This window comes from Phodopus roborovskii, unplaced genomic scaffold (assembly GCF_943737965.1).
Source record: "Phodopus roborovskii unplaced genomic scaffold, PHOROB, whole genome shotgun sequence".
Taxonomy (NCBI): domain Eukaryota; kingdom Metazoa; phylum Chordata; class Mammalia; order Rodentia; family Cricetidae; genus Phodopus; species Phodopus roborovskii.
Genome location: NW_026126548.1, coordinates 1,292,718 through 1,314,523, shown reverse-complemented (window position 1 = coordinate 1,314,523; position 21,806 = coordinate 1,292,718). Strand labels below are relative to the sequence as shown.

General features: G+C 38.0%; 1 protein-coding gene across 9 annotated transcripts in view; it reads right to left on the bottom strand.

Moving 5' to 3' along the window:
* Ccdc88a (coiled-coil domain containing 88A) overlaps window positions 1-21,806 on the bottom strand; it is a 139,430-nt gene that overhangs the window by 103,413 nt on the left and 14,211 nt on the right. For all 9 annotated transcript variants that reach the window (XR_007835548.1, XM_051200715.1, XM_051200716.1 and 6 more), the window contains exon 3: window positions 1,265-1,373. Coding sequence is in view for 8 of the 9 variants with exons in the window: in XM_051200715.1 (XP_051056672.1) it covers window positions 1,265-1,373 (109 nt within the window). In the remaining variant the exon portion in view is untranslated. The remainder of the gene's footprint in view (window positions 1-1,264; window positions 1,374-21,806) is intronic.

Here is a 21,806-nt window from a genome sequence, read left to right as displayed (position 1 = left end):
CATGTTCTAGAAGATCACAGATGGGATGGATGTTGGAGTAAGCCAACTCATAACCTTGGTTCTGGGCCTGGGTAATTGCAGGGTTGGTCAATCCACAAGCTCTCCCTTGTTCTCACCACCAAGGTGGTGCACTGACCTGGCTATTTCAACCCTTGTAATGATAAGCAATAAGCTGGGACAGTTCTGCTTTCATGTCCTCAGGGTCTGTTCTTCCATACCTACACCTTCAGGCTGCTTTACAGTGTGGCATAGGGGCTACTCTCCTGAGTGCTGCAGCTGATAAGGGACAGGACCAGCTCTCCTGCTCTTACGACTTCAAGGTCAGCTCTCCCTCCTGTCTCAGGTGTTAATGAGCAGGGTAGAGATCTCTCCCCAACCCTTGCTGCCACATGACAAAAGAATAATGGGCACAACTCTCCCATGCTCACAACTTCAGAGCTGGTTCACCCAAACCTCTGCCAATGGGGTTGGCTCTATTCTATAGTTCATGAAATATACAAGGGTATATTTCATGCCCTTAGGACTTCAGGGCCAGTTCTCTCACCTGCAACCCCAGGGTTGTAGGTTAAGCTGTTTTTGTCTAGGATAGTTTATGCATTAAACTCAAATTTAGAGGAGGCAGAAGCAGGTGGTTCTCTGAATTCAGGCCAGCCTGGTCAACAGAGTGAGTTCCAGGACAACCAGGGCTATACAGAAAAACTTTATCTGTAAGAACAGAAAAAAAAAAAAGCTTTCTATGTTTAATTTAAAAGCACACTTTTCCATAACTCATAAATGAAATAGAACAAAGCATAACTTATAAAACATACTGAAATAAACATTTAAAAATAGGTAGCATTAAGAATTAAGGTTTGGGGCTGGGGAGATGGCTCAAAGGTTAAGAGCACTGGTTGCTCTTCCAGGACTCTGGCTCATTTCCCAGCACCCACATGCTGGCTCACAACCATCTGTTATTCCAGTTCCAGGGAATCTGTTTCCTTCTGGCCTCCACAGTCACTAGGTATGCACATGGTACACAGGCATACAAGCAGGCAAAATAACCAGACATTAAAATAATAATAATGATGATGATGATGCTCAGAATTAACTACTGAAATATGTATTCAACTTAGTATAAAAAACATACAACAAAAACATAATTCAAGTAGTCTACCAAACTATTACATTTATGAAAGTTCTCAACAAAGAAAAATTTTAAATATTTAAAAAACATAAATATGTACATTGTTATTAAAATGCTAGTTTAAAGAAAAGGGCTACTTACCTGATAATACAATTTTATCTGTTTCACCAAAATGGATAGATTATGAATTCTAAGTGAAGCATCATTGTTGACTTTTTTATTTACTCTCTGACTCTCCGATTTAGGATTACTGAAAGAAATTTGTAAGAAAAAAAAACCCTTCTTAATTATACTGAAACAAGATGAAAATAAATACAATAGTTCCTTTTAAAAATTATGCAATCATTTGTGCTAATAGGTGATATGAAACAAATTATTGCTTACTTATATATTCTGTGCTTCTAGCTAATATAAATACATCCAATATTCCTTAATTGATGGCAAAACATATCTGAAACAAAACTCAGATGCCCTTAATTGTCACTATGTCACTTTTATTCTTGGAAGAAATAGCCTCCTAATTCCATCCTTCCAAACTAAATTCACTTATACAAAATATGGTTATTAATCCAAGTGGTAATTTATATTCACATAGAAATGTAGATTATATTTCATCAGGAAATATTCCAGAAAAATTAAAAATATGAAGTAGATGACAGAAGTTAGTATTTTTATTTTATATTTGTGTAAATTTTGTGACTTCAATAAAAACAAAGGGATATATATTTTAAAGAAGAAAAATTATAGTACAAAAACAGTCATGATAATGGTCAAGAATAAGAAACTGAAAAATGGTTCTGGGCTAGAGAGATGGTTCAGTAGTTAGAAGCACTGGATGTTCTTCCAGAGAACCAGGTTTTGAGTCCCAGCACCCAGTGGTAGTTCACAACTCTCAAAAATTCCAGTCATAGGGGATTTGGTGCCCTTTTCTGGCCTCTTCGAGTACCAGGAACACACACAGTTCACAGACTACCTGTAGGCAAAACACCCATGCACATTTTTTTTAAAGGGAGGGAATTAAAAAAAAAAAAAAAAAAAAAAAAAAAAGGTTATGGCCAGAACACAAGCTAAAAGCTAGTAAGCTAGTTTATTAAGGGCAAACAAGACAATCTGGAGAACTATATTGAACACCCATTGAAGGGCTGAATCTAAAATATAAAGTAGCCTGCTGAACAGTTGCTGGAATAAGATAATACAGCCCTAATATACAGTATACAATTAAAAAATACTAAATACAACAAATGGCCTGGAAAGAAAATGGAGACAACCAATAAAAACACTCTTAGAAATAAATGAGAACTATCAGACAGGGAGTTTTTTGTTTGTTTGTTGTTATTGTTTTTTGAGACAGGGTTTTTCTGTGGTTTTGGAGGCTGTCTTGGAAATAGCTCTTGTAGACCAGGCTGATCTCAAACTCACAGAGATCCACCTGCCTCTGCCAACTGAGTACTGGAACTAAAGGCATGTGCCACCACCACCTGTTGAGAAAGGGATTTTTAAAACAGCCACTGTAAGTCTTGGAGTGTGGAAAAACTGCAGAGCACAATAATGACCTCTGGCAGTCAATCCCCTTTCGCTACTATTTGCCTCAGCACCTATAACAGTGATCACACCTTTTGGGCATGGTTATAGGTGCAGACATGACCAGTTAAAGGGAAAGCATCAAGGCTTGGAAGGCACCTGAGGTCACAGAGAACATCTAGGAGGCAGGCAGGGCTGCATCCTTGGAGCAGGAATGTCACAACAGTCACTTACCATTTTCTATGTAAATTCTTCTACCAATAAAACATCATCAATTATTCTACCGGGTCTGGTTAATTCATTACTATCTGCCTATAATCCGCAATACCATAGGTGGAGAAAACAGGTCAAATATAATAAAACTATCATTTTAAAAAAGTAAACATGGGTACACACTTCCCCTCCCAGCCAGCACAGACTCAAGACAGGTAGAGGTAAAGTTCAGACCCCTTCCTTCTGGTGCAAACTTCAAGTGCCCACTACAACTGCCCCCAGAGAAATAAGAGATGCACAACCTCCTACTTCCAGGCAACAACTTCACACTCAATGCCACTCATCCCAGCGAGGAGCGAGGGATGTAAGACATTGTTTAATGACAAGGATATCAGAATAGGAAAAATTCCTAGTCAAGAATGGAATCTCTGGCCTTTCAGAGGCCTACATTCTATCTGAACCTGGTCATTCACCATCCTTGGAAAGGAAGGATAAAGAAATAAGTGGAATAATTTAGTCCTTTCATGAGACAGTATACTTTTCCTTCCAAGAATCCCTACCAAGTGTAATACTTCTAGGACAGTAGCCCTGTAAGGTTTTTCCCAAATTATTTAGAAAGACATTCATTTCTTTTTTTTTTAATCTCTTCTCTAAGCATGCTTTCCTTAAGAGTTTGGGCTTTCCTTCCAACATTTTGGGCTTCCTTAGTCTTTCTCTGAAGTTTGCCATGTGACCCTCCATAACCACTTAAATTGACACGACCTTTTTCTTTTCTCTTTTGTCAGGATTTACCCTCATCTGCTGGGGGTTGGGGGCTAAACTAATAAAATTATTTTTGAGTTTCCACTTAAGTACACTCTTAAAAATTATTTCATTAGTAAGACTAATGTATCACATTCACTCTCACCTCCTCCCCAAAGTAGCATGAGTGTTCAATAAAGCACCTCATCCCCCTCCAGTTTCACACCTCTACCACTGAACATATTCCCCAACTGGAAGGCAACAGGATATGATTCACTCTACTTAGCTGGCGCATGTATGTCATCGCAAAAATGTCTCCTCAAAAATCAACAACTCCACATACCCCAACCTACAACTCTAGTGGAAGTCCTCTGCTCTATCAGATGTCATGACAGCTATCATAACTCCAGGTAAGTCACCCATTAGCAGATTGTCCCATACTCTCTAAGTGCCCACCCAGCCTACCCTCAACCACCCCTCCATTCCTTGTAACAATATCCTGGCCCATGACTCCAGCCATCAGAAGTTCAGTCCCCAACATGAGTGGAGTCCCTCTGCTAAACCACAGGCCACTCCAGCCAGAAGACTAGAGATGAAACAGAAACCAGAGACAAATCATGCATCTAACAAAGATAAACCAAGAAATCACCTAGACCTATAATCACCCCAAACCCAGATGCTTACATGCTAGTGAAAGGACACTATCAAAAACAGGCAAGGCACCACCAGAGACCAGAAAGCACTGAATATTTCAACAGAGGAGAATCACAAGAAAATGACATTAAAACCAATTTTGAGAAGATGATAGAGATCCTTAAGAGGAAATGAAAAAAATCCCTTAAAGAAATCTAAACAAGTCTCTTTCTCTTTCTCTTCCAGTCCCAGGTGCTTTGGGAGCTGCCAGATACCATTCAGACTTGGCCAAGTCCAAGAACCACACCACACACAATCAGTCCCAGAAATGGCATCAAGAAACCCCGATCGCAAAGATACAAATCTCTTAAGGGGGCTGGGAAGGCCTGAAGAAGATGCATACAAACAACATAAAGGCAATGAGTACACACATAGAAGCCATCAAGGCCCTTGTGAAGCCCAAGGTGGTTAAAAAAAAAAAAAAAAAAAAAAAAAAAAAAGAAAAGAAAAAAGATGCCAAAGGATCCCGGTGGCAAACTCAGCCATCTTGCTTTCATCACTCACCCCAAGCTTGGGAAGAAGATTAGAAGCTACATGGCCAAGGGTCATAGGCTCTGCCAACCAAAGCCCAAGGTTCAAACCAAGGCAGAGGCCTCGGCTCCAGCTAAGACCCAGGCTGCAGTTCCAGCTCAGGCTCCCAAAGGCACCCAGGCCCCTGTGAAGGCCCCATAGAAAAGGTCTGCCACTGTGAAGACAGATGGACTGGTGTGGCACATCTACACACTCTGCAGATGATCTGTGCCCTATACTGCTTTTACAAATAAACTTGAGGCAAGACCTGTTTAAAAAAAAAAAAATGAAAGAAATCTAAACAAACAGTTGAAGGAAATGAATAAAACTGTTTAAGACCTAAAAACAGAAATAGAAACAATAAAAAAAATAAAAACTGAGATTTGGAATCCTGGAGATGGAAAACCTAGGTAAGCCAACAAGAACTACAGATGCAAGCATCAGCAATAGAGTACAAGAGATGAAAGAGAGAATCTCAGGCATTGAAGATATGGTAGAAGAATTATATACATCAAAGAAATTGTTAAATCAAAAAAAAAAAAAAAAAAAAAATCCTGACACAAAACATCAAGAAATCTGGAACACTATGTAAAGGCAAAACGTAATAAGAATGAAGAACCCCAGCTCAAAGGCCCAGAAGATATTTTCAACAAAATCATAGAAAAAAAATTTACCTACCCTAAAGAAGGCTATACCCATGAACTTCGACCAGAAAAGAAACCTCCTTGCCATACAATAATCAAAACACTAAACATACAGAATAGAGATAGAAAATCAAAAGCCAAAAGGGAAAATGACAAGTAATATATAAATGCAGACATATCAGAATTACATCTAACTTCTCACTGCAAACTCGAAAAGTCAGAATGGCCTGGACAGATGCTCAGCAGGTAAGGAACCACAGATTACTAAACCCAGTAAAACTTCCAATAACCATAGATGGAGAAAACAAGGTATTCCATGATAAAGTAAAATTTAAACAGTATCTATCCATAAATCCAGCTCTAGAAAAGGTACTAGAACCCAAGGAGGGTAACTACACCCATAAAAACACAGGAAATAAATCTCAACCATCAAAACCAACAGAAGAGAGGCACGCACCAACAGAAGAGAAGCACGCACGCACTTACACACACACACACACACACCAACAACAAAGTAACAGAAATTAGCAATCATTGGTTGTTATGAGCAGTTTTCCCACCAGCCTGGTCCCACAGTCGCATCAGCCCCAAATAACACACAGACACTGTATTAGATATAACGCTGTTGGCCTGTTACTAGCTTTTCTTATTGGCTAGCTCTGCTTAAATATTAACCCATTTCTATTCATCTAAGTGTTTCCACATGGTCTTATCTTACCGGAGAGAGGGTCTGAACCTCTTTCTCTCAAGTCTCTACAGCTTGACTTTCCTCAACTACATCTCCCAGAATCCTCCTTGTCTCCTAATCCCACCTATCTTTCTTACCTATTTGCCAACAGGAATATGAAAAACATATTTACAAAATGGCATCTCCCATCAATTAGTTATAGATAACTCTCAATATCAATGAACCCAATTCCCCAATACAGATACAAACTAACAAAAGGATGCCAAAACAGGACCTAACCTTCCGCTGCAAACAAGAAACACATTTCAGCATCAAAGATAGAAATTACCTCAGAGTAAAGGGATGGAAAAAGCAAATAGACACGTGAAGCAAAGTAGTGTTGCCAATCAGTCAAAAGAGACAAAGGAGGACACCAAAGGGAAAAAACCCCACCATGATGACATTTCAATTTTTAACATCTATACCCTGAATCCAAGGGCAACCACATTTGTAAAAGAAACATTATTAAAAATCAAATCATACATAACACATTGATAGTATAAGTCTTCAACACCCCACTTTTACCAACAAATAGGTCATCTAAACCAAAACTAAGCAGAGAAATACTGGAGCTAACAGATATCTACAGAACATTTCACTCAAACACAAAACATACCTTCTTCTCAGCACTCACAGGACTTTCTCCAAAACTGACTACATATTCTAACACAAAGCAAGTTTCAACAGATATAAGAAAATTGAAATAACCCCCCCTTGCATCCTATCAGGCAAGCATGGATTAAAGCTGGACTTCAACAACAATAGAAATAACAGAAAACCTACAAACTCATGGAAACTGAACAACTCTTTGAATGACTACCAGTCAAGACAGAAATAAAGAAAGAAATTAAAGGCTTCCTAGAAGTCAGTAAAAATGAATGCATAACATACCCAAACTTATAGAACACAATGAAAGTGGTGCTAAGAGGAATGTTCACAGTACTAAGTTGATGTGGATGTCCTTCCATATGCTGCAAATAAGTGTTGCTTTAAGTGGTTGATGAATAAAGCTGTTTTGGCCTATAGCAGGGCAGAATATAGCTAGGCAGTAAAGCCAAATTGAATAAAGGGAGAAAAGAAGGCAGAGTCAAGCTGGGTGGTGGTGGCACACACCTTTAGTTCCAGCACTTGGGAGGCAGAGACAGGCAGATCTCTGTGAGTTTGAGACTAACCTGGCCTACAAGAGCTAGTTGCAGGAAAGCCTACAAAGCCACAGAGAAACCCTGTCTCAAAAAACCAGAAAGAAAAAAAAAAAAAGAAAAAAAAAAAAAAGAAGAAGAAGAAGAAGAAGAAGAAGAAGAAGAAGAAGAAGAAGAAGAAGAAGAAGAAGGTGGAGTCAAGGGAGCTGCCAGCAGCCACAGGAGGAGTAACATGTCAGAGTATTACCAGTAAGCCATGTGCCACATGGCAATACACAGATTAATAGAAATCTGTTAATTTATATGTAAGAGCTAGAGAGTAATAAGACTGAGCCATCAACTAAACAATTACAATTAATATTAAGCTTCTGAGTGTTTATTTTATAAGTAGCTGTGGGACCAGATGGGACACAGAAAAGCCTCTGGCTACACTAAGTACCTACATTTTTAAAAAGGGGGTGGGTTGATATCTCATACTAGCAACTTAACAGCACACCTGAAAGCTCTAGAACAAAAGAAGCAAACACAACCAAGAGGAGTAGACAGCAGGAAATAATCAAACTGAGGTAGGGCTAAAATCAATAAAATAGAGAACAATTCAAAGAACCAGTCAAACAAAACAGACAAGCCCTATCCAAACTAACTAAAAGATAGAGGGAGAATATCCAGATTAGCAAAATCAGAACTGAAAGGGGGAACATAACAAAAGATATGGGGAAATTCAAAGAATCATCAGGTTATACTTCAAAAACCTGTACTCACAAAATTGGAAAGTCTAAAAGAAATGAACTATTTTCTCAATAAATACCACTTAACAAAGATCTAATAAACAACTTAAATTGACCTATATTTTCTAAGGAAATAGAAGGAGTCATTAAAAGTCTCCCAACCAAAGAGCCCAGGGCCAGATAATTAGTTTACAAAGAAGAATTATTGCCAATAGTCCTTAAATCATTCCATGAAACAGAACAGAAGGAACACTGTCAAATTCATTTTATGAGGCCACAGTCACCCCATACCCACATCACACAAAGATTCAAAAAGGAAAGAGAATTACAGACCAATTTCCCTCAGGAACATAGGATGCAAAAATACTCAACAAAATACTTGCAAATGGAATCCAAGAATATATAAAGAAAGATCATCCACCATGATCAAGTAGGCTTCATCATCCCAGAGATGCAGGGGGATGGTTCAGTATACAGAAATGTGTCAATGTAATCCACCATATAAAGAAACTGAAAGAAAAAAAAAAAAAACCATGATCATCTCATTAAATGCCAAAAGAGCCTTTGATAAAATTCAACACTCCTTCATGATAAAAGTCTTGGAGAGAGTAGGGATACAAGGGGCATACCTCAACATAATAAGGGCAATTTACAGAAAGTTTACAGCCAGCAACAAGTGGTGCTGGTCTAACTGGATATCTTCATGTAGAAAAATGCTAACAAATCCATATTTACTACCCTGCAAAATACTGAAGTTCAAGTGTATCAAGGATCTCAATATTAAACGAGACTTACTGAACCCAACAAAAGAAAAAGTAGGAATACCCTGGAAGGCATCAGCACAGGAGACAACTTCCTAAACAGAACACCAATTGTGCAGGCACAAAGATCAACAATTAATGAATTGTACCTCATCAAAAAAGCTTCTATGAGGCAAAAGACACTTCCAATAAGTCAAAACAGCAGCATACAGAATAGGACAAGATCTTCACCAACTCCAAATCTGACAGAGGGCTAATATCCAACATATGAAAAGAACTCAAGAAACTAGACACTAACAAACCAAACAACCCAGTTTAAAGGGGGGGGGGGGTTAAGAAAGCTACACAGAGAATTTCCATTAGAGGAATCTCAAACAACTGTGAAACACTTAAGGAATGTTCATAACATTCTTAGTCATCAGGGGAATGCAAATCAAAACTACTCAGAAATTTCATCTTACACCTTATCAGAATGGCTAAGATCAATAACACAAGTGACAGCTAATTCTAGCAAGGATGTGAAGCAAGGAGAATATGCATCCACTGCTGGTGGAAGTATAAACTTGTACAGCCACTATGGAAATCAAGATGGTGGTTCCTCAGAAAAGTGGGAACCATTATACCTCAAAACCCAGCTATACCATTCCTGGGCATATACCCAAAAGATGCTACCACAAGGACCCTTGCTCAACTATGTGCATAGTGGCTTTATTCACAATAGAAACAGGCATGTTCCTTAGCTGAAAAATGAATAGTGAAAATGTGGTATATGTATACAATGGAGTATTGCTTAGCTGTAGAAAAAAATGACATAATGAAATGTGCAAGTAAATGGATACAACTATTAAAAAAAAAAATCCTGAGTGAGGTAACTCAGACCCAGAAAGACAACCATAATATGTACTCATGGATATTAGCTGTTATTAAGGATAATCCACTACAATACACAGACCCAGAGAAGTTAAAGAGGAGAGGTCTAAGGGAAGCACAGATCTTCCTGGGAATGAGGAATAGAATAGATTTTGTGAGACAGCTCGGGGCAGGTGGGGTTGGGAACAGGAGGGTGAAGGAGGGACAGGGGAAGAGGGTATGGGGAGATGACTAGCATTTAAGGGGCAAGAAACCTAGCACTGTGGAAATTTCCTGGAAACTATAAGGGGGAGCCTACTAGTGATGGAGAACATGGATCCTGAACCAGCCACCAGTAACCAGGCAAGATTCCCAGCGATGGGACTGGGACACCAACGCATCCACAAAACTTATAACCTACAATCTGCCCTGACTGCAAGATGCACCAGGGCAATGGTGGCTCAGAACTTGTGGGAGTGGCCAACCAAAGACTGGTATAACTTGAAGTCTAAGCCATGAGAGGGAACCCATTCCGACACTGCCTGGGTGGCCAGGATCAGGAAACTGGATTGCCCAGAGACCTAGGATAGAACCAAACACAACTGACCAAAACAAAAAGTCAATAAAATGATTCTTAACAATATTCTGCTATACTCATGGATTGGTGCCTAGCCTAATCACCAGTGAGGCTTCCTCCAGCAGCAAATGACAACAGATACTGAGACCTACAACCAAACATTAGGTGGAGCTCAGGGAATCCCTCAGAAACAGAGGTGGGGGTGGGGTGTTGTAGGAGCTAGAGGAGTCAAAGATACTAGGAGAGCCACAGAAGCAAATAAGCAGGGTTCACAGGGGTTCACAGAGACTGAAATGATAATCACAGTCTGTACATAGACCCTCCCTCCAAGCATGCTGTGGTTGTTTAGCTTGGGTGTCTCTGACTCTTGCCTGCTCACAGGACCCTTTCCTTCTTACTGGGTTACCTCATCCAGACGTGATATGAGGGTTTATGACTACTCTTGTTGTATCTTGTTATGCCAAGTTGGGCTGATGTCATTGGGAGGCCTGCACTTTTCTGAAGGGAAACTGAGGAGCAGTGGATCTGGGGAAGGAGAGGTGAATGGAGGAGGCAGTCAGTATGCATTATATGAGACAAGAATAAAAAAAATTAACAATCCCATAGTAATAGCTCCCAATGACATGTATAACTATGTGAACAAATTTAAAGAGGATACAATCTCCTTAAAGAATCTCAAGAAAACAAAACCAGATGAATAAAATACTTTCAACAAAGAAATAGAAATACAGAAGAAATAACAAAGTACAATGGAAAACCCAGTAAGCCAATTAAAAATCTAAGCCCAAATAACAGGATTGATCATATAAAAGACTTATATACAACACAGTGTGTGGAATATTATTTTAAGATATGTTACATTTGTTTAATAATGCAAAGATATGTTACTTTCTTTATTTTGCATTTGTTTAACTCTATAAAACTGTGTTGCTTTGCCTGTCTAAAACACCTAATTGATTTAATAAAGAGCAGACTGGCCAATAGTTAGGCAGGAGAAAGGATAGGTGAGGCTGAGAGAATAAATAGAAGTCTGGGAAGAGAGGACTGAGGAATGAGAAAGGAAGGGGAGAGGACATCAGGAGCCAGCCATCCAGCTACACAGAAAACAAAAATGGAGTAAGAAGCAACAAAAGGTATAAAGGATAGAGAAAGAGAAAAGCCCAGATGCAAAAGTTACACAGGACCATCTAAGCTAAGAAAAGCTGGCTAGAAACATGCCAAGCTAAAGCCAGGCATTAATAAGTAAGAGTAAGACTCTGTGTACCTTTAATCCCAGCACTCGGGAGGCAGAGGCAGGCAAATCTCTGTGAGTTCAAAGCCAGCCTGGTCTACAGAGCTAGTAGAGCTAGTTCCAGGGCATCTTCCAAAGCAATACAGAGAAACCATGTCATGAAAAAAGAAGAAGAAAGAAGGAAGAAGGAAGAAAGAAGAAGGAAGAAGAAGGAAGAGGAAGAAGAAGAGGAGGAGGAAGAAGAGGAGCTGGCTGGTGGGCCCCAAAGAGTAAAAAGAGGGAAAAAGAAAAACTACAGAACATATAACAGGACTTGAGAATAAAGTAAAGGAGTGAAACCATTCTGTCACAGTCAATGACTTTTTTAAAATATAGCAATAGACCATACAAGATCTGTAGCATATAATGAAAGTCAGATTTACAAAGTGTAGACATAAAAGGAGAATAATTCTATGCCAAAGGCACAGCAAGTATTTTAAGAAAAAAAATTACAGAAGAAAAATTTCTAAGTAAAGAGATGACAATCTAGGTAGAAGAGGCCTACAGAACACCAAACAGCCTGAAAAGAATAGCTGTAAAAGAATAGCCATCCATCAAACTATGTCATGCTTAAAACAGTAAATACACAGAACAGCAAGCCCATCAGATTAACATCTGACTTTTCAAAGGAAACTTAAAATCCAGAAGACCTGAACCAATGTACTTCAAGTCCTGAAAGATCAAAGATGCCAGCACTACTATTGCTTGTCACAATGGAAAAAACAAACTTTCCATGAAAAAAGCAGCCTTCGGTAATTGATAAGAACTAAGCCAGCTCTACAGAATATAATGGAGGGAATGCATCAAACATAAAAGACTGATGGAGAGGACAAGACCACGTGGTAGAAGCACATAGAGACAGCTTACCTGAACAAGGAGGAGCTAACGGGCCACCAGACTGAAAGCTGGGAAGCCAGCATGGGACTGACTCAGGCCCCCCTGAATATGGGTCTCAGCCAGAAGGACTGAGCAGTCTAAGGGACCTCAGACAGTGGAGCCAGGATGTATCCCTGGTGCACAAAAGTACTTTGCGAACATATCCCCCATGGGATAACGCCTTAATCTAGAGACAGGAGAGAAGCCCTAGTCCCTACTTCACAGGACCTGTCAGATCTACATGACCCCAACTAGATGGCATTCCCCTACACATGGAATTGGGGTGGGGGGTGGGAGGGGGGTGTTTAGAGTGCATGTGAGAGGGCAGAGAGGGTAAAAGGGAGGAAAGGAGGGAGGGAGGGTTGGGGGGAGGGAGGGAGGGAGAGGGAACTGGGATTGACATGTAAAACAATAAATTAAATTAAAAAAATGCTTTGACTCCAAAATTTAAGTTGAAGGACAAGTTACTGGGGAAAAGGATTTCTATTTTTATTTCCACAGAAAATGAAAAGATGTGGATTCCTTCCAGACTAATGAGGTTTGATCACGCCAGACCGCCTGAAACAGAGTACAAGCTAATCCTACATTCAAAACAGCTGGACAAAACAGCCCTACAGACTACAGCCAGGATATCTGAATCTTCTTCGAATCCCCCCAAGACAGCGCCCCTTACCAGCAGGAAGTAGCTTGGAAAGAACGACGCCCAAATTCCCAAATATTGTGTATAAATGTTTGTTTTCATTTAATTGGACTTTGTTATATAAAAATTAAATAAAATAAAAAAATAAATATAAAAAAAGAATAAAAATAGTATAACTGATAACTCTGATAATTTAGATATTCTGTTGACCTTGACATTGAATAGTTCAGAGAGTATCTCAGTTCTTTTAATTGCCCTGATCTGGTGTTCTTATATCCAAATGTGTGAGTGAATGAACAGTCACAATTGTTGGTCTTTTTAAAAGAACCTTAAACATCTTATTTAAAAAAAAAAAAAAACCTGAACATAGCATTCAGAATAAAATATTAGTTCTTGAAAAAAAAAAAAAGAAAAAGAAAAAGAAAATGAGAGCCTTGGAACACTCAGTCCTAGATGGGATGTCTCCATCAACCCCTCCCCTCAAGACCCAGGTAACTATGTTAAAGAGGAGGCAGAAAGACTGTAATATCAGAGGGATAGATGAAACAGTAGCTTCCAGACATAACAGGTCTGACACACATGAACTCACAGAGACTGTGGCAGCATGAACAGGGACTACACAGGTCTAAGACAGATGGGGAAGTGGACCCGAGCTCCCATCCCAAACCAAGAAGCTACCTCCAATTGGTAACTGCTTATAAAGAAGTCTAATTGTGCATACAAACAACACTTAAGGGCAGGCCCCATGACCCCCAGGCCAACACAAATCAAATTCAATGGTATATTTGGAGATTTAATTTTTGCCTCCTAATGCTTTGCTAGAGTATTTTTTTTTAAAATACTAATTGGTCTTTTGCTTGTACATTGTGATTTCTGGTGTTGTGTTTGTATGTTTGTTGTGTGTATGTCATGATTTTTGTGGGTTTTCTTAAATTTTTTTCTTTTTATTCTGGTTTTTAATCTTATTTTATTTGCCTGTTTATTTTCTAAAGAGAGAGTAAGACTGCATGGGGTTGAATGAGTAGAGAAGTGGGAAGATTGGGAAGGAGATGAGGGAAACCATGATCAGAATATATTACATGAAAAAAATATTTTCAATTTAAAAAAATTACACACACACAAAAAGGGAAGGGCTATGGAACTGAAAACAAAGTTCTCAAACAAAAAATATTAAGGGCTGGAGCTAGAGAGATGTCTCCGCAGCTAAGAGCACTTGTTGCTCTTCTAGAGGACCTCAATTCATCTCACAGTACCCACACTGAGTGGCTCACGACCACCTATAACTCTAACTCCAGGGTATCTGATGCCTTTTTGGCATTCCAGGGAGCACACAGGCACACACTAACACCAGACACATTGCAGACACACAAATATTATTTCTCTGTGTAGCCCTAGCTGTCCTAGAACTAGCTCTGCAGACCAGGCTGGCCTCCAACTCAGAGATCTACCTGCCTCTGTTTCCCAAGTGCTGGGATTAAGGCATGTACCACCACCTCCAGCTTATTTTTTAAATTTCAAAACAACAACAAAAAATTAATGGGTAATAAATACTTTAAAATGTTCAATATTCTTATTCACCAGGCAAATGCAAAGTAACACTAGATTCCATTTCACCCCAGTTAGAATGGATCTTATCTAAAAATCAAATGACAGGGCTGGAGAGACAGCACTTGCTGTTCTTCTATGTGACTCTATTTCAATTCCCAACACTCACAAGGTGCCTCACAACTGTCGGGAAGTCCAGTTCCAGTGATCTGACGCCCTCTTCCAGCTTCTGTGTGCAATGAACACACATGCAGGCAAGTACTCAGAGACATAAAATAAAAATAAGTATTTTTAAAATGAGAGAGGCAAAGAAAGCAGCAGCCATCTGGTGCCTGTCAATACCATGATGCTTGTGCCAGGCCAGAGTCAGCAGTAGATGCCAGAGAAATGTTCTTCCAGGCACTGAAAGAGCTACTCATGCTACAGAAGACAATCAGAGAGTAGCTCTAGGGTATATATAAAGAAATTGCCAGAGCAGAGGTATCTATGGAGACAGAAAGGTGGCATTAGGAGCCTGACATGGAATTTCTCAAGTTCTCCAGAAAATGGTCACCAGAGAAGACAACTCCTCCCTGGTCCCCAGTCACACCCACCATTGTCTGAACAAGTTACAGGCACCTCGGGGTATACAGCATAGATCAGCTATCATTTCACACCCTTTCAGAACCTCAGACACACACACACACACACACACACACACACACACACACACACACACACACACACACACAGCTTGAAAAAAGAATGTTTCTGTAAACATCAGAGACAAGGTTGTAATTTCCAGGCAGGGACAGGGACTTCAGAAGAGGAAATTCTGGCAAAAGTGAAACTTGTTCACAGAAATCCTTGTCATAATGCAAGGAGACAGTGACTTGTTGAATTACTGGGAATAGCAACCTCTCCACACCTCACACTCACATCTGTAGAGATTTGGAGGAAAAAAAAAAAAAAAAAAAAAAAAAGACAAGTCCATAGAAAGAAACCCTATCACCCAACTAGGAAGGAATACAGACCAAGGTTACATTACCTTCTATTTCATTTTATTACTCTTTTTTATTTTTTCATTTTGTTTTTCAAGATAGGGTTTCTTTATGTAGCAGCCCTGGTTGTCCTGGAACTTGCTTTGTAGACCAGACTGACTTCAACTCAAACTCAGAGAGATTCCCCTGCCCCTGCCTCCTGAGCAATGGGATTAAAGGTGTGCACTGCCACCATGCCCAGGTTCATTTTCACTTTTTAATCATGTACTTTTGTACTGTGTTAGGCTGGGTTTTAATTTATATCTTCTATGAAAAGGCATTTATTACTGTTTCTTTCTCTTCAACTACTCTACAACACTTTCTTTACTCATAATGTACAACTCATATATTTTTACTCTAATTCTTTATGCCTTCATCTATATACTTCCCATTCCCTTTTTATTTTATTACCCAAATGTTGATACAGAGGCTCAAAAATACAACAAAGAAACACACAAAAAAAGAGACAATGACCCAAATACTTTCTCAAGAAGGTCCTAACACCTCAATACTAGAAATCAAAGAAAGTAAGAGCAATGAAACGATGAAATGAGAAAAAAAAAAATTAAAAAAAAAAAAAAAAAACCCACAGAGGGGCTGGAGAGATGGTTCAGTGATTAAGTGCACTTGATGCTCTTGTAGAGAACCCAGATTTGGCTCCTTGCATCCACAGGGGTGACTCACAACTATGTGTAATTCCAATTCCAAACCTGATACCTTCTTCTAACTTCTGTAGGCACCAGGCATATACATGGTATATATGCACACGTGTAGGTCAAATACTCTCACATATAAAATAAATCTAAAAAAGATTACCAATAAGCCAATTATCTGAGACTGCTCAGCCCATAAAAATACATGCTGCCAAGCTTGACCAAAGCATGGTAGAAGGAAAGAAAGGACTCCCACAAGTTGTCTTACAAACTCGCATGCACACTTGCACACACATGCACACACACTCGTGGGGAGAGGGGGATATAAGCATACAGAGGACTCAAAGCAAGTGAAAGAAGTAAGAAAACCAATTTAGGAGGCACTCTTTCCTACTTTTCTATCTGTTTTGTGTATTTGCCTTGAGTCTTAGAGGAGACTTCGAACTCAAGACTTTTTGAACAATGTTGAATATTTAAGAATCAGAAGCATTTTACATTGTGAACTGACCATGTGCTAATGGTTCACATCTGAAATGTTCCCCCAGCCCCTGAAGCTCATGTTTTTAAATGCTTAATTCCCAGCTAATTAAGTTATTTTAGGACATTCTGAAAATTGTGGTTACCTCTCTGCTTCCTGAGCCTCCAACATAAAAAAAAAAAAAAAAGCTATCCTCTGCAATGCACCTCCACACCTCCACTGCCAAACAGGAACAGAACTCTCTAACACCATAATGGAGAAAAATCTTTTCTTCCTTGAGTATACTGGTCACAGAATAACAAAAAGTAACTAACACACTTAGTAGCAGAATACTCACAATATGTATATAATCAAATTTTGTGTATTGTTCTTTGGCAATCATGCTGAATTGACTCTTATGGGCTGTCTACTAACCAGTCTTCTTAAAAGTTCCTGAAGAAAATTTGTAGCTTTCCTATATTGATAGCCAATTATTCAATAAAACTTATTAAAGAGTTAATGACATACTCAACTCCCAAGTACAGGTTTATTTTTGAAATCTAGTCTGATCATTTTTCCTTTATTACGTTAATGCCATGTCCAGCATGGCTGACAGGATAAATCTAACTGGGGACAACAAGGGAATGAAGAAAAAGACAAGCAGAAAGAGACAAGACAGAAAGCTGGTGATCTGGGCTCTTGGCTGGAGAAACCTCAGTATGGAGTTGAACAGAGAGGCAGGTTATTGTATAAAGCAGAACAGGAGTTATTACACACAGCTAAACAAGAAAGCAGGGTTTAGCCAGTCTCTATAGTGTTTAGGCCATACACATCCAAGGGGAAAAAACCATGGAAGACATTTTCTGCACACACTGTCAACATCCACACTTGGACCAGGAAAGGGCTTTGCTATTCCTCTATTGGTCTGAGGCTGTAGGGTCCTTGGCATGGCCAACTCCTGTCGACAACACACATTCACTCAGGACTTCACTCTGTTGGGGCTTTCTCCAATCCTTCCATGTTAATATGGGGAATCATATACTGTTAAATTTCCTAAGAAGCATCTTCAAAATCTTAGACTACATATTCTTTCAGGTCTAAGCCATTGTATAACTGTTCCCTGAATTGGCCTAATTTTATCTATGTTGTTCTGACTCTTAGTCTCTCATTTAACCTGCAAGCTCCTTGACAGAAGCACAGTATCTTATTAACATTATATTTCTAAAGCATAATTCCAGATGCAAATATCACTGACTAAATAAAAATAATCACTGACTGTAAATGGAGTTCCTAATTGTTCTTGATAATAAAAGCCAGAGTCAGATACAGAGGGAAATGCTGAGAGATCAGAGAAGAAGCAAACCACAGCACACTTTATCTCCTAAGCATCTCAGCAGACACACAGTTTTTTTTTTTTAAATTGTTGCTTTCTAATACCGACTATTAATTTGTCATTCTCCAATCTACTTGGCAACCTGAAACAGTCACTCTCCACTCCAGTTTTTATCTCACACAAAGTAATTACTGACAATGGCTATTCTGTTGAATAACAAATTTCCTAAATCACAGTATGAGATCTACAAAGGAAAATTGAATATTGCTAAGACAGGCTAAACCTTAACGGTGACTGACTCAAGCTTACTACAAGAGAAACAATGAATAAAGTCCAACAGCCCAAGGCAAATGAGATTTTAAATGGAAAAGAAGCTAAATCTAAGAAGTAAAATGACCAAATAGAACTAGATGCTTATAAAAATAATATTTTATACCAGAAATCGGACTGTATAACATAGCAAACAAAGACAACAGAGGCACGGTCAGGGAGTCAGTTACAACTGCAGAAATCTGGAGGGGAAATTTTGTTCTATGTATTCAACAAAACAAAATATTAGATAGACCTGTGGATAAACATGCACACACTTTACTTGCAATCATAATCACTCAGTAAATACCACAGTTCTCTAGTTACCTTCTATCTTTCATACAATCTTTATTATATATTTGAGGCCCTTTATACATTTCTTGTCTGTGTTTGTATTCATACACTGACAATGTTTAAAACTAGGTAATACTTTACTGATACCTAGAAATACTATAAAACACTGTGTTGACTTTCAAGATTACAATCTACTTAGATCTTCCAAGCTCTTTGACTTTATTCTCACTTAGGAAAACAAAAGGCCAATAGAAAGGTTCCATCAGTATTATCTGTAAAACCCAAGTAAATAATAAATAAATATCTATTTTATTATTTGAGCTTTTCCAATTCTGTTTTCACAGTAAGCACTCAAGCTAAAGATAATGCACTTGTTTTTTCCTGTCAGATGTCATCACAAAGATGTTTTATTATGAATATAGGTTATTTAAATCTAAAAATAAAGTTTCAATATCACTACTAAAAATGTATAGATGCTAACATAGTTGTACATACTTGGTGATAATTTCATATAAATCACAGTATAATCCCATGCTTTGAGCATTCCAAGCACACACCCAGACTTCAAACTTTTACACATGGTATAATCCCATGCTTTGAGCATGCCACCACACACCCAGACTTCAAACTTTCAAACATGACATCTCATAAGAATTTCCACATATTCATACCTTATATTTTGGTTTGACCAAAAATCTTTCAAGAACTTTATGTTAAAAGCAATTTTTAGGTTTTAGTGGGTTTTTTTTCCTATTAAGCTTCTTAGAAAAATTGCTTTGAACAATCAAGATAATGCTAGATATACAAAATGGATTTGCTCTTTTGACATAGGATCTAATGATGTACTCCAAGCTGGCTTCAAATTCCTAACCTTCCTGCCCCATCCTCCTGAGAAGGTATCATCATCCCCGACACTTTTTGTGAGACAAAATTACTCTAGAAACTAAAGGGGAAATATAAGTGACAACTTAAGCTACAAAAGTAAAAAAGAGAAAAAGTGAGGGGAAAGGACTTTAACATCTAAAATGAATCCTTACATTCAACAGGAATCTTTAAGAAAAGGGATAAGAGATACATTTTGTTTTATTAAAATTGATTTGTACCCACAAATCTTTTAAGTACACACATATGAGCTGAGAAAATTTCTATGATTAAGTAGACTTGTCAAGAATCTAACAGAAAGTGTAACTATTTGAATAAGTCAGAACCTAGGTACTGAAAAACCTATCAGTTTTAGTTTACAATCGATCCTGTATCTAACTAAATGCTTTATTTTTATTATGAAAACAGAGCTGAGAGGTTCCTGCTTGATTAGAGTTAGTGGATATTCTACCACAGCTCTAAAATAATAAACTTTCTATACTTGGAAAAGAGGCTAGCCACTAAGAACAGGTGTGAGTAGACAGAGCAATACACTTTCAATGATAAGGCTCTGGTTTCTGATGTGATGCCTGCCTAATTTAAAATCATACTGACATATGTTAAGGCTATGCAAAACAGATCTTTGCACCCCAAGGATGAGCTCCTTTATGTGATAAATATTACTCATGGGTAAAATATCCCACAAGAACCTCAAAATCTACACCCATGAAAAATCTTTTACTATTAAAGGATGACTTTCCAGTGAATTATACAAAAATGTTGATTTCAGTGACTTCGGGAAACACATATGACTAGTTGTGTACTAAACATTTAATAGTAATAATGATACTGACACTAATAACCATGTTTGAAATATATGTTAAGAAACACAGATGTATTACATACTGCTACAAGGAAGTCAACAAAGTCTAAAAATGATATATGAACACAAAAGGTTAGCCATACACACACACACACACACACACACACACACGTGTACTCTTGTTCTGTATGACTTCTTTGTAATTGGTATTTTCTATTATTTGTCACACAGAGTGTACTTACTGTATACATATATCTTTGTGTCTCTGTGTGTGTCTAATAACAGACAAAAACGTAACTGCTTACAAAAAGCTGTAACTTCTTTTGCTGGAGGGCTGATCTGGGAGAGGAGGAGGGGTACAACAGAGGAGCACTGGTTTTCACTATAAGCCCTTAACCAGGCAAAAACAATTTTTAAAAAGATTAAAAAGCAACCAAAAGATCTTTATGAACTCTCTCTATTTTATTTACCTGTAGGAGCAAATACTAGTAATTCTGTCTGATAGTTATTAGCTGAAGTACAAATTTAATGAAGCCATACTATGTTTTATGATTACTGAACTAGGAATTTTAATGAAAAACTAATCTGTAAAGAATGCTCCTTAAATAGACATAAATACCCCTAGTCCTTCGTATATTTTAAGTTATTTAAATATATATGTAGATATATAAAAAAACTCAATAACATATTCTTAAAACTACTCCAGAATTTCCTAAAAGAAAACTATATAGTCTATTAACTATTCTCAACAGTCTGTCTTTCATTTCAATATTTCAAATGCTAAAAAAAGATTTAGAATAATCAAAATGTATAAAGTACCCTTTCAAAGCATACTGTTTTTAAAAAATAATTATTTTTGGAAAAGGCCTTTCTTAAAGAAAGATTAGCTACTATATGTTACACGTTATACACGTACATATGCAGCATGTATAATACCTTTCTAATCAAACTTTTTTGCAAACCACCTCATCATAAATCAGCCATCTCTTCTTCCAAGAAAACAAATATTTTAGTGGTAAATAGCCTAGCAATATAGCTCCAAACAGTCTCATAAAGCTGTCAGTAAAACAGAGCTTCAAACAAGTGATCATTTGTAAATGACCCACTTACAACAAACTGCATCAATTCCAATTAAAGAATATGCAAGTTAATACATTACCTACCACTGTACACACAAATTTTATAATTAAGAAAAATATAAGGGAAAAGTTGGCACATTTGCAATATGAATAGTGTAAAATTTGCTCTGCTGCAAACCAGGATTACATCTTTATTTATTCATTAACTATTGTCTATGAAAACAGAAATCTGATAGTTTTAATGGTACTGTGCTCTTCTATGCAGACTCCAAGCCTGTTGTGTCTCCTCTCCGGCCATCTGTTCTGTGTTGGTACTTAAAGGTTGGTGCTTACCCATCAGTGCTTTAGCAACATGTGTGCATATTTGTGATCATGCCACTGTAACTTAAAATTACTTGTATATAATTTGTTTTTATTTTTG